Genomic DNA, 12,642 nt, shown 5'->3' with positions numbered 1-12,642 from the left:
TGCATTTATACCCCACCCATCTGGTCAATCGACTACTCTGGGCAGCTTCCAACATATATAATAATAACAATTAAAAAACCAAGATTTTAAACATCAATAAGCAAGTTGTTCAAGATGGAAAAATTAGGAAAAAAGAGGAAAAAAATCAAGTGTTAACTGGAGGGAAGGCCTGCCTAAACATCCAAGTTTTCAGTTGGTTTTTAAAGATGCCCAGAGAAGGGGCTGCACGGATCTCCGGAGGAAGGTTATTCCAGAGGTGGGGAGCTACTGCAGAGAAGGACCGGTTTCATGTTTTTTTCTTTCCAGGCCTCCCTCGGCATCAGGCTCCTCAACCTCACCTGATTGGGTGATACAGGTAGATTTTGGTGGGAGTAGGCATTCCACCAAGTACAAACCAGTTTCAACATCTCCCTTGTTTTCTCTAAACTTAATTAAGATTAACCACAGTTTGCATCTAAATGTAACACTGCATCATAGTTAAGAGGTTACTGTCTCCACCCATTGACCCCATAATTTGCATTAGATTTGGCACAGATTAATTCAAATTAAAACCCAGCTATTACAAAATGTAAAGCTCAATGGGAGGAAAGCTCTTGTCTCTTGAGTGGGGAACTATCTTTTTTTGTTCAGTTGGCGGGAGTGATTTAAATTTGCTCTGATCGGGCTGGCATCACTTTTCTCCACTTTCTGCCAGTGTGGTACCTGGATCTAATGCAAAAGGGCACATGCGGGATTGTCCATCCTCCTCAACTGAGTGCCCCTTGTCTCCAAACAGTGCTTCTTTTCTTTTTAAAAAAAGATTCTCGAGTTATTACTAGGTCACTTATGAAAAATAAATTAGCACTTTAAGGCAGCTTCTGCTATTGGAGCTCTGGGCAAACACACCTCTCTGCTGCTGCCCCTGCTGACTCCTGCAAATTGCTTGTCATCTGGATGGCTAAAGCAATTTCACCCATGGAAACGCAATTTGAAAACTTGTGGACCACAGTGGGATTAAACCCTATTTTCCCCATGTAGTTGCCCACTTAATCTAAAATGAAAAAATATGCTTCTTTGATCTTCTCACAGCTGCAACTGGAGAGGGGAAAGCTTGAGGCTCATTGCACATCTGCAATAGTAAACCATCATGAAAACTGCATTGTGATGTTTCATTACCTGCTGCATTACAAGGGCATAATAGACTCCTTTTTGTGCCATGAGTTCCTCATGTGTTCCCTGTTCGACCAGAACACCTTTCTCAAAGCCAGCAATAACGTCCGCTGTCCTGATTGTAGAAAGTCTGTGAGCAATCACAATGGTAGTGCGCCCAGTTCTGGCCTTCAAAGAAGAAAAGCAGTCATCATTTCAAGAGAGGAACTTATACCTAGAAAAAGATGGTTCACTTCACCTCTCCACAGAACCTGCTTGGAGTGATTAGACCCATTCGGTTTTTGCCTATAACACATATTTAAAATGTTTCCCGATACATACCAGATAGTCTTATAGCTGATTGTAAAGTGATAACTTTTATTTACCTCTCACATTTGCTGTACATCGAACCCATACTTACTTTTATACACTTACATACATCACAATTGATCTCATATACTGATCTTATATACTCACTTCACATTTAATATCACCTGTGTAAGTTTAGTTATTATATTAGCTGAAGGCACAAATGGTCAGGCCTAAAATTACTTCAGTTCTTTTGCTAAAGTTCTATATGTTTCTGCCAAATGAAGTGTTATGGGATCTACGTACAGTGGTGCCTCGCATAGCGAGGTTAATCCATTCCGGATTAACCTTCGCTATGGCGAAACATCGCTGAGCGGGACGGGAAAGCCCATTGGAACGCGTTAAACATCGTTTAATGCGTTCCAAATCGGCAAAAACTCACCGTTCAGCGATGCATCCCGGTCCGGCAGCCATTTTCGCGCCCTCGCTAAGCAAGGGCAGGGCGCGAAAACGCTGCGCGTGGCCATTTTGGGGCTTCCAGTGGCCATTTTGAAACTGCCGAACAGCTGATCCACGGCTTCGTTTTGCGAAGATCAGTAAGCGAAACACTTACCGATCTTCGCAAAGCGATTTTCGGCCATAGGGGCCATCGGTAAGCGATCGCATTAGCGATCCAAAAAAATGGATTGCTATGCGATTTCGTCGTTATACCGTGCGCTCGTTAAGCGAGGCACCACTGTATATGCTTTGTACAACTGAGAAAAGCCCTTTAAATATGATTCCCCACACCTGGGATTTGCTATCAGCTCTTCTATCCTGGGAGGGAAGCCATGTTAATAATTGGGAAGACATACAGATTTCCTTAAAGTCTTGTTTGACTCTGAGACTTGGAGTTCTTGAGATCTCATGGTACCCAGGAAGGAATAAATCTCTTTGTCCAAAGTTTGTGGCCCATGTTCCTGTTTTCTCTCTCCCTCCTGCCCATCCCAGAAGAAATCCTGGTGGTCCAATTGTGGTCATCTAGGTCCAATTGTGGCCATCTAGGTAATGCTGAACTGGAACTCCTCCACCACTGATTATACTGGCTTGGGCTGATGAGAGCTACAGTCCATCAACTTTTGGAGGGCCTCATTCTGCCTGTGTCTTAGAATTTAGCCTGTTCTTGTTTAGCACTGTTTCTGCTTGTCTCCAGAAAATCTCACAGGATCTTTTCACCCTATATGGGTGCCAACAAACATAAATGTGCATAAACATAATCAAACATGACCTGCCATTTGGTATCAGCTTTTTCCTGGTTTGCAGTCTAATTGGGTTATTCAGTAAATGCCATGCTTGGATGGACCATCTCAATGGGACATATTCATTTGATAGCCCTTTTCAAATACCTGAAAGGTACAGAGGAGGGGCAGGATCTGTTCTTGATCATCCCAAAGTGCAGAACATGTAATAATGGACTCATGTTACAGGAAGCTAGATTTAGGCTGAGTATCAGGAAAAAGGACTTAACTGTTGGAGCAGCATGACAATGGAACCAGTTACCTTTGGAAGTGGTGAGCACTCCAATGCTGGAGACATTCAAGAGGAAATTGGGCAATCATCTGTCAGATGTGCTTTAACCTGGATTCCTGCATTGAGCAGGGGGTTGGACTCGATGGTCTTAAAGGCCCTTAGCAACTCAATTATTCTGTCATTCACTCTGCAATGTTGGTTACTATCCTTGAAACCAAACATGAATTTTGCCTCTTAATCTAATCTCTTGCCCGCTGAATAGCACATCGCACATCAGTTTAACCCTGTATGGTCCAGGAAGACCACCTTTGTTCTTTCAACTGTGGATATAAATAATATATTTATTCACACATTAGTTTCCAATCCTTTATGCTGCTTTCTTTTGCTTCACCTGTAATGAGGTAAAATCAATTTCTTAGTCCCAACTAGAATGGACCCACTGAATGAGCAGGACTTGTTAAACCCTCATTTATGTAAGTCCCAATCATTCAACAGGTCTACATTAGCTTGGAACAACAAATGGATTTGGTCCTATGTCATCATAGTAGCAGGCTTACCTTATCAAGTGCTGCTTGCACAATGGCTTCACTCTGAGTATCTAAAGCAGAAGTAGCTTCATCCAGTAGCAGGATCTTGGGGTTTCTGGCTAAGGCACGAGCAATAGCAATGCGCTGTTTCTGTCCTCCACTCAGCTGTGCCCCCCGTTCCCCAACCATGGTGTTAAATTTCTGGGATAATGAGAATACAGAAATCAGAAGAGATCCCATTATACTTTGAATGTCAGTTTTAAAAACAAGAAAAAGTGATCACCAGTTGAATAAATGCATCTGAAACAATCCAGAATCAATCCCACACAACAAATTTCTGTACTAAGGAAGCAGTGAATATATTTGTCCTCAGGACACTACAGTATAACATTGAGAATAACATTGGATGGCGCTAATAATAGTTGCATCCTTGAAACAACTATAGCAGGAAATACTTCCTGGGTGAAAAAGAGTATCACGGTGACATGTAGTAACCCACATTGATTCATTTGTTCCAAGAATTGAACAAAACATTCCATTGATTTAACTAGCTATTCACATTGGTCTCAATGTTTCCCGTAAGATTAAAGATTACATTCAGTACAAAGAATCTGTTTTTTTCCAAACGAAGTAAATGAAGAAAGATGGGCTGAGTGAACCCATCTAAATGATTAACGACAGTCAAACAATGATGAGTGCAGCCACATCCATAAGACAGGACGTTTCAAGCTCCAGTTACAAGAAGTCTTTGTCCAGATGACTGGATATTGAAGAGATACATGAGCAATTATTTGCCTTTGAACCTTTCTGAAGGATCTATACTAATTTGCATATTAAAACAACTTTTACTGCAGTTTGCTTCCAAAAATATTCATGAAGGAAAAGGAAATCCAACAAAGAAAGCGATGCTCATACTGGTAATGATGATGATAGTGCTGTCAATTCAATTTTGACTAATGATTAAATATTTCTACATTTTCTAGGTATAAAGTACTCCAAGGTGGTCTACCATTCCCTCCTTTTGTGGTACTCTGGCACCATCCAACTTTCACAAGATCACACAAGTGGCAGGGCCCATAAACCCACCAGCTGCTCACATTAATAAGAGCAGTAAAGCCAAGAGAACAATATACAGTATATGTTCATATATTATCATAAGTATGAAGCCATATATTGGCCATGTCCCATGGAAACAAATAATAACATATATCAAAACAGGTGCATCCAATAACTCCTGTTAGGTCTCTCTGTTCACTCATTCTGATTGCTTGCTCCCTATCTCAGTTTTACTCCTCTGCTGTGTTTCTGTTAGGAGTAAGCAAACAGAAAGTCAAGTAGTAGGATGGACAGATCATAATGAGAAATGGGAAATTAAGATACTCACATCAGGAAGTTTTGATATGAAGTCAAAAGCATTGGCTTCTTTAGCTGCTTGCTCAATTTCAGCATCTGTAATATCCTCTTTACCGTAGCGAATATTGTTTGCTATTGTAGTAGCAAACAAAACTGGTTCTTGGCTTACAATGCCAATGTTTTCTCTCATCCACTTGAGATTAAGTGTACGGATATCATGGTTATCTATGGTAACCTGAGAGAAAGATTGAAGGAATATATATGAGACATAAAAGCAGATTTTAAATGGTGTTAGTTAATAATTAGATTCAAATAACATTCTTGAAAAGCTAATAACTCAGCATATGATTTGGGTGAAATATGTAATGTGCTTGAATCTGGATTTTATTTACAAATAACAACACAATAAAATTTGTTATAGCATTTGAACACTATTGTTTTTTATTTGAAATGTTGTTATGCACCATCAAATCACGTCCAACTGATGGCAACTTTATGAATGAGCTATCTCCAAAATACCAATTACAAAATTAAAACTTCAAGTTGAATGAAAGCCAAGGCTTTGTTAGTTGCAACTAGACCCATTTGAAGTATGTGGGACAAGTTAGCCATAATTTACGCATCACTGATTTCAGCTTAAACTCTGCTCAGTTATGACAGCTGTAGACACATCATTTCATCCAGAGAAAATAAGACAGACTTTTGATCCAACTTACCTAGTATATTCTATGCTCATGTACTTGAACTTCTATCATATGAATACAATTCTATCTGCAATCATGTAGGCAATTATTGTCAGTAAGAGTTGTATGACAGTCAATGTGGTATAGTAGAAAGAATATTAGACTGTAACTCAGGAGACTTGAATTCAAATCCCAACTTGGTCATGGAAGTTCAGTAGGGGCAGGTAAGGGCAAACTACTCCTTAAACATTTCACAGTCTTTAAAAATTCTTTTAGGGTCTCTACAAGTTAGAAGTGACTCAACAGCAATAACAAGAGTTGTATGCAGAACTACAGCCCTAGGGTGATCCAGAGAATGTTTTACAAGACACTTTGGTCTCGTATTATTCACACCTACCCTGAGAGTAAACTTTTGCATCTTCACATGTTTCAAAGAAGCAGCAAGAATAAAATAATCGCTTCTAATTCTGGAACCATCCCCCTATGCTTCCAGGTTACTTTTAAGGTCAAGAAATAAGTTTACCATGTGGAGAAATACATTCTCCTAATGAGAAAGAGAGAGAGCACAAGTATCTCTTTGGGAGATATACACACCTTCCTGCTTTGAGAGGAGGCACAGGGACAGGTAAGAAGTTTGCTCTCTCCCCCACACCCATTTTTTCAGAATGTCAAAAGAAGTCCCAAAGCAGAAGCTGTATTTTACACCTCTCATAGTTCTGAGTATTGGAAACCTCACTGGATGCAGGGAGCTTGTCATGTTGTCCTCTGCCTGATGAATAATACACTACACAGCAATGCTGGGCTCACTGAAACTGCGTAATCTGAAGTGCATTGTTGTGTTATTCCTATAGTGTTTCTCCAGGGTTCATAATGGTACCCTTTGATTTTGAGCACCAAAGCTTTTCATTCCAGGACATGTTGATGCCTGTGTCTACAGACAGGATGAAAACAACAACTTTGTCTCATAACCCATCCCTTTCCTGTCTTCCTCTTCTAGTGCACCTCATGGGGCAGTGGTTAAACTGCTGTACTGCAGCCAAACCTCTGCTCACAACCTGGGGTTCAATCCCAGGTAAATGGATCAAGGTTCACCCATCCTTCCAAGGTTCGTAAAATTAGTACCCAGATTGCACAAGAGGAGGGCAATGTGTAGCCTGCATAATTAACTTGTAAACCGCCCAGAGAGTACTTTCAGCATTATGGGGCGGTATACAAGCAGCACACTTTGCTTCGCCAGCTCCTCCACTCTATTCTCTACCTCTTTCAGTTCCCCATCATGCCATGTTTACTGCCCCTTGCTGACCACCCCCTTCCTACCCTGGCGTGAAAAGCATTCCAAACCACAATTCTGACAACAACCAGTACTTCCCCCCCCTCCCCCGTATATTTATTTGGCAAGTCTTTTACAAAAACGCACAATGAGTCTATTGTTAAAATGATTCATTCCTTGCAGTCTAGAGGGTAGCACTAAATTTACTAGCAGTAGAGCTCAAGGGCACATCTACACGTGGCATTAGAAGTGGGCTAAACAGAGTCACTAAGAGGTCCAATATGCCATTTGGAGTGACCCTTGCATCCAATATTGCTGTCAATTGGCCAATATTGTGAAGTGGCTTAAGAAGAGAGCCAGTTCACAATACCGGCAAATTAATCACCTCCTTGGCTCTGTGGAGCAGCTCCAGAAGTGGAGGGGGGAAGTATATGTGTATAACAGCACCCAATATGCACTGAACCACATAAAAGGTCTAAAAGGTGAATGGAAAGAAAATGGATATTAAAGAAGGCAATGATTTCATTGCATTAAAAAAGAAAGAAAATCAAAATGTATGTTGCTATTTGTGTTAAAGGTCAGGAGACCATCCCGGTGGGAGGCATTTGTGGTTTCAACATACAACTTTTCTCACTGGGAATGTCTTAAGGAACATTGGTAGCATTGGTACAACACCATCACCACACCAGAAAAAACCAGAAAATTGTTTTTTTTTTTTAAAAAAAAAAGGTAGCTCAAATCTGTGTAAGAAAAAAGTTGTCTGGATATCAAAGAAAATAGCAATACAATGTATGCAGGAGTCTGAGTTTAAAGCAGGACAATCATTGCTCTGGATGGGCCCATTGTTAGCAAAAGTGGTACTTCTATCTTAGAACATTTTAGTCTACTGTAATAGATCACATACTGCAATTGTGGGCAACTATGGCCTGAATGATGTGTTCGCATTCCAACTCTCATAATGTTCCTCATTGCCTATGCTGGGCAGACCTGATGAAAGGCGAGGTCAAAGATCTCTAGACACTACAAGTGTTGAATTAGATGATTGACAGGAGGGAGTGAAGATTTCAAACTTTTAAAATATTGAAACAGTTCAAAAAATTCAAATTGGGCCAGCTAACAAAAGGAGCTCTGATCACTATCATATCCTAAAGTTTTTGTGACAAACATTTTAGCAAGCTGCCTTTTTATATGGAAAAGTCCTAGTAGCTGTTCTGTACCAGGTACACCTGTGGCTCAGTTAAAACTTACCTGGCCTTCATTTGGATCATAAAATCTCTGCAACAGTTGAATTGTAGTGCTTTTGCCACAGCCACTGGAACCAACAAGGGCAGTTGTTTTCCCAGGCTGGACTTTTAGATTCAGACCCTTGAGAATCTAGAATAATTCAAATAAATAAAATGTTTGGAAGTTTTCAATATCTGCCACTGGGATAAATCCAGTGTTAGTCTAGACTGGAGTAGACCCACTATGTCAATTTGACTTTTGTAAATGCTAATTTACCAAGTTCCCATTCATTCAGTGGGTTGACTCTAGCCAGAACTAACACATAGATTCAGCTACTATGTATTCCAGACACAATTGCTTATTTTGATTACAAATATGCTTATTCTCCACAACCAACCACCTAAAATAAATTAGCCTGAATCCCATGTTAGTCTAGACTAGAGTAGATCCACCAATTCCATGTAGCTTTTATAAATGTTGACTTCCTTTTTTCCAGTGATTCATGGCAGAAATCTAGTTGTAAGTCATAAGTAGAGTAGGCCCTCTGAATCAATTTACTCCTCTGTAAGTTCCGTTGACTTAATTGGCCTACTCTAGTTGTGATTTACTACTGGATTTCAGCCAATGTCAGCACTTATAAACTGGTTTGAGGCCAATTTTTTAAATAGACTACCACAATTCTTTATAGCTCATACAGAAAGAACTATTGTATAAACAGTTTATTTGTGTAAGGCGTTGTAGCTATCGAAAGGGGAAAAAATCTTACCTGGGTATCGGGTCTCGAAGGATAGCTAAAATGAATGTTTTTGAATTCTACCTCTCCTCGGAGTTTGTCTGGCTTGAACCCCTCACTAGAACTACTGTCGATGAGACGTGGCTGAAAAGATAATTCAGAAGTAAAATTTACTTCGGTGATTTGACGTAGGCATGATTTTCACTTCTGCAATGATAAATAAATGGAGACTTGTATTCTGCAAGATATTTTATTAATCTTATTCAGGACAATTGTATTGTTCACAGTAATCACGTGTCATTTCAGTTGAAGGGCAGCACAACTCTCAGCAATGTTAAATGGTTGAGTGTGGATATCCAAGAATAAATAGCAGTCAGTGCAGTGTACATTAAGGACCCCGCAGGTCAGCAGCCAGCGTGTCAAACATGAATCCCCCAGCACCACCTTCTGAGTTTTTTTTCCAGGAAGGACTGGAGTCTACCATAAAACACTGTCCCAAGTCCCATTGCAAAGAGATGGGTCAGGATATTGTGCTCCTGTTTAGTTGAAAGGCAGATCAGGAATAGGAATGCAGCTGGTACTGGATGGGATTGCACTCCCATTGAAAAAACAGGTGTGCATCTCTGAACCTGGATGCCAAGTCTCAGCGATTACCAGGAGTATCTTTGCAGAATTAAATCTAGTGTGCCAGCTATGTCTGTTTCTTGAGAGATCTGATATGGTCACTGTCATACACACTTTAGTTACTTCCTGGCTAGATTACTGTAATGTGCTCTATGGGGGTTACTGATGAAAAGTGTCAGGAACCTTCAACGGGTCCAAAATGCAGCAGCCAGATTGCTGACTGGGACTGGTTACAGTACAAGGATCACATAATCCCCACCCACCCCACCCCCATTTACAGAAGCTCCACTGGTTGCCAATCAGTTTCCGGGCACAATTCAAAGTGCTGTCTTTAACCTGTAAAGTCCTAAATGGCCTGGGTGCAAGCAATCTTAAAAAGCATGCCTTCTGTTATGAATTGGCTTGAGTGTTAAGATCACCAGGAGAGGCCTTTCTTCTGGTCACGCCACCTTCACAGGTGTGTCTGATGGGAGCCTTCTCTGTTGCTGCTTCCAGACTTTGGAACTCCCTTCCACAGGAGACCAGATTGGCCCCATCTTTGTTATCCTCTGCAAGCAGGGAAAGATCTTCCTTTTCAGGCAAGCCTTTCCTCGGTAACTAGCTACCTGTGTGTGATTTTTTAAAAATAGTTTACTATGCATTACGGCTTTGATTTGATCTTTAGTACTACTGTACTTGTGTTTTCCATTTTTATGTTTCCCATTTCTCAGAAGTATTTTTTTAAAATTGCATACTTGTTAATATTTGCCTTAATATTGCCTGTTTATGATGTAAGATGCCTCTTTACTCATTGTTTGTAGTTCTAAATATTGTCTTTTAAGGATGTTAACCACCATTGTATCTTCATTGTTTTCATCTTTAAATATTGTCTTTCATTCTTGTAAGCCACCTTGGGTCCTTTTCAAGGAGAAAGGTGGGGTAAAAATATTTTAAAATAAATTAATAAATAATAGTACAGGGGTGCCTCACAAGACAAATGCCTGTCAGGACAAAAAACTCGCAAGACATTTTGGCAATGGGGTTGATGACTCGCAAGACAAATGTTCCTATGGCCATGCTTTGCAAGAAGAATGTTTTCCGTTTTTTGTTCCTGCCTCATGTTTGCTGATTTTTAAATGTTTTTCTATGATGTTTAAAAAGTTAAAGTTTTTTGATTGGAATTTTTGAAATCATCTGCACAATATGCATGGCTTTAAAGAGCACTTAATAAACCCTTTGTAAACTAAATCTGGCTTTGTTCTGACTTTTTTTGCCCATAGGAATGCATTAATTAGATTTAAATGCATTGCTATGAGAAAACGTGTTTCACAAGACAAATTTTTCGCAAGACAACATTAACCGCGGAACAAATTAAATTTGTCTTGCGAGGCACCACTGTACAGTTTAACTATTGTAGCACAAGGAAGTCATTCCACATATCCCAGCCAATATATACCTTTTTGATTATTTTATAGACCTCATAGGCTGCTCCACGAGCACTAGCCAGACTCTCCAAATTGGGGGAAGCTTGTCCAATGGAAAATGCACCAATAAGCACAGCAAAAAACACCTATGGAACAACAGTAGGTAAATGGTCATTTTTGGTTTTTAGGTTCTCCTGTGAGTTAATACAATACCAAAGCAACTGAGACTGCTGCTCTGTGCACATCTTAGTCCCATTCAACACAGAGAACTTACTCCCAAGTAAAACACACATTCACTCATACAGAATGACTATGTATGAAAGGAGCAATGTTGAAAAAAAACACTAACCTCTCCAGAACTGTTTATATTTTATAGTCACTTTCTTTAATGCATCCCATGAAAAAAAGAGTGTGATAAGTATTATAGTTAAAATTCTGGACATACCGTGGTTTTATTCAGAGTGAACAGTTCTTAATTGTAGAGATGGAAGAAATTATCTCTTTCTACTACATCTGGTAGCATATGTTATCCACTGTGGTCAGTAGCCACAGCTGTGGGTCTAGGATGTACAATTTTTGAAAATGTATAGAACCAGACTTACAATTAACACTGTCCCAATATCATAGTTATCCTTCTCATCCACCGTGAGTTTTGTTCCATACCAAAAGGCAAGAGCATAGCATCCAAATATTAAAAACTGGGAGATTCCCAAAGAAAAATTAGTGGTTATGGTTTTTTTCAATCCAACGCTTCTAGCTGCCTCAAGGTTGGCATCATACCTGGAAAAAAAAAAGACCCCCCAAAACATATTGTTTCATATACCTTCTGCTTCCATACAGACAAGCACTACTGATTTTTTTCAAAAGCAATATTTAAATATTCTGAGGCTGGTGGACTCTCACTGCATTTTCCTATCTGAAGATGTATACTGCTATTACAAAAAATATGTTGGGAAAAAACAGACACACCTTATTTTGTAAATGCAGGAACAGGTGATGCTTTTATTAGGCCATTAAGAAAATAAAGCAAAAAGCAAAAAATAAAAAATAAAGTGAGTTTTTGCTGATCATTCATCTTCCTCATCAATGTCTTGTGGGTAGTTCCAAAATTATATGCTTTTACTAAACCAGAGTCTCATGGCTGATGTAGAGACCATATTAACTTCTTAGATGGAAATAATTGCAGTATGCAAAGGCCCTGGAGTGTGTTTCTGGCTTCAAACTTCTTTTCTGCCAGTATTTTGGAATTTATCACCCCCTCTTAAACAACAGGAAGCTAAGTACTTTATCTTCCTCATTTTTTCTTAATGAATTCTGAAAGCTCTTTGAAAGCTGAAGGAGTCCAATTCCTTCAGCTTTCAAAGACAAAGAGTAAAACTGATCTTTCGTTACATTACAGTCATCACATTTAGAAAAACCTCTGACCTCCAAAGTGTAGTTGAACACAAAGAACCACATGACTTGGGAGAGAGGAAACCCAGAAAATTGTGGAAGGGTTGTAATTACAGTGGTGCCTCTCTAGACGATGATAATCCGTTCCATTGAAATAGCTGTTTAGCAAAATCATTGTCTAGCAAAAAGCATTTCCACATTGGAATGCATTGAAACCTGTTTAATGCGGTCCGATGGGGAAGAATCGTCGTTGTCTAGCGAAGATCGGCCATAGGAAAGCCGCTTTGCGAACTGCCGATCAGCTGTTTAAATAGCTGTCTTGCGAAGCCTAGGTCCCAAAAAGACCCGTTTTGCGAGCACGGAGGGAGCTGTCAAAATAGTCGTCTAGCGAAAATCTGTTTGCGAAGCAGGGACCAAACATTGTCCAGCGAAATTCCCCCATAGGAATCACTGTTTTGCGAATCGCTATAGCGATCACAAAAAGTCA

The 12,642-nt window shown here is 39.8% G+C and overlaps 1 protein-coding gene across 4 annotated transcripts in view; it reads right to left on the bottom strand.

Annotated features, from left to right (window-relative positions):
• The window catches only part of ABCB5 (ATP binding cassette subfamily B member 5), a 57,858-nt gene that overhangs the window by 24,749 nt on the left and 20,467 nt on the right, over nucleotides 1-12,642 (bottom strand). For all 4 annotated transcript variants that reach the window (XM_073003281.2, XM_073003285.2, XM_073003283.2 and 1 more), the window contains exons 10-16: nucleotides 11,366-11,543; nucleotides 10,796-10,909; nucleotides 8,770-8,880; nucleotides 8,028-8,153; nucleotides 4,858-5,061; nucleotides 3,504-3,674; nucleotides 1,156-1,317 (exon numbers count right to left, since the gene is read on the bottom strand). In XM_073003281.2, coding sequence (XP_072859382.2) covers nucleotides 1,156-1,317; nucleotides 3,504-3,674; nucleotides 4,858-5,061; nucleotides 8,028-8,153; nucleotides 8,770-8,880; nucleotides 10,796-10,909; nucleotides 11,366-11,543 — 1,066 coding nt within the window. The remainder of the gene's footprint in view (nucleotides 1-1,155; nucleotides 1,318-3,503; nucleotides 3,675-4,857; nucleotides 5,062-8,027; nucleotides 8,154-8,769; nucleotides 8,881-10,795; nucleotides 10,910-11,365; nucleotides 11,544-12,642) is intronic.

This window comes from Pogona vitticeps, chromosome 6 (genome assembly GCF_051106095.1).
Source record: "Pogona vitticeps strain Pit_001003342236 chromosome 6, PviZW2.1, whole genome shotgun sequence".
Classification (NCBI taxonomy): Eukaryota; Metazoa; Chordata; class Lepidosauria; order Squamata; family Agamidae; genus Pogona; species Pogona vitticeps.
The sequence above is the reverse complement of the archived record's forward strand: the minus strand, read 5'-3'. Positions and strand labels throughout refer to the sequence as shown.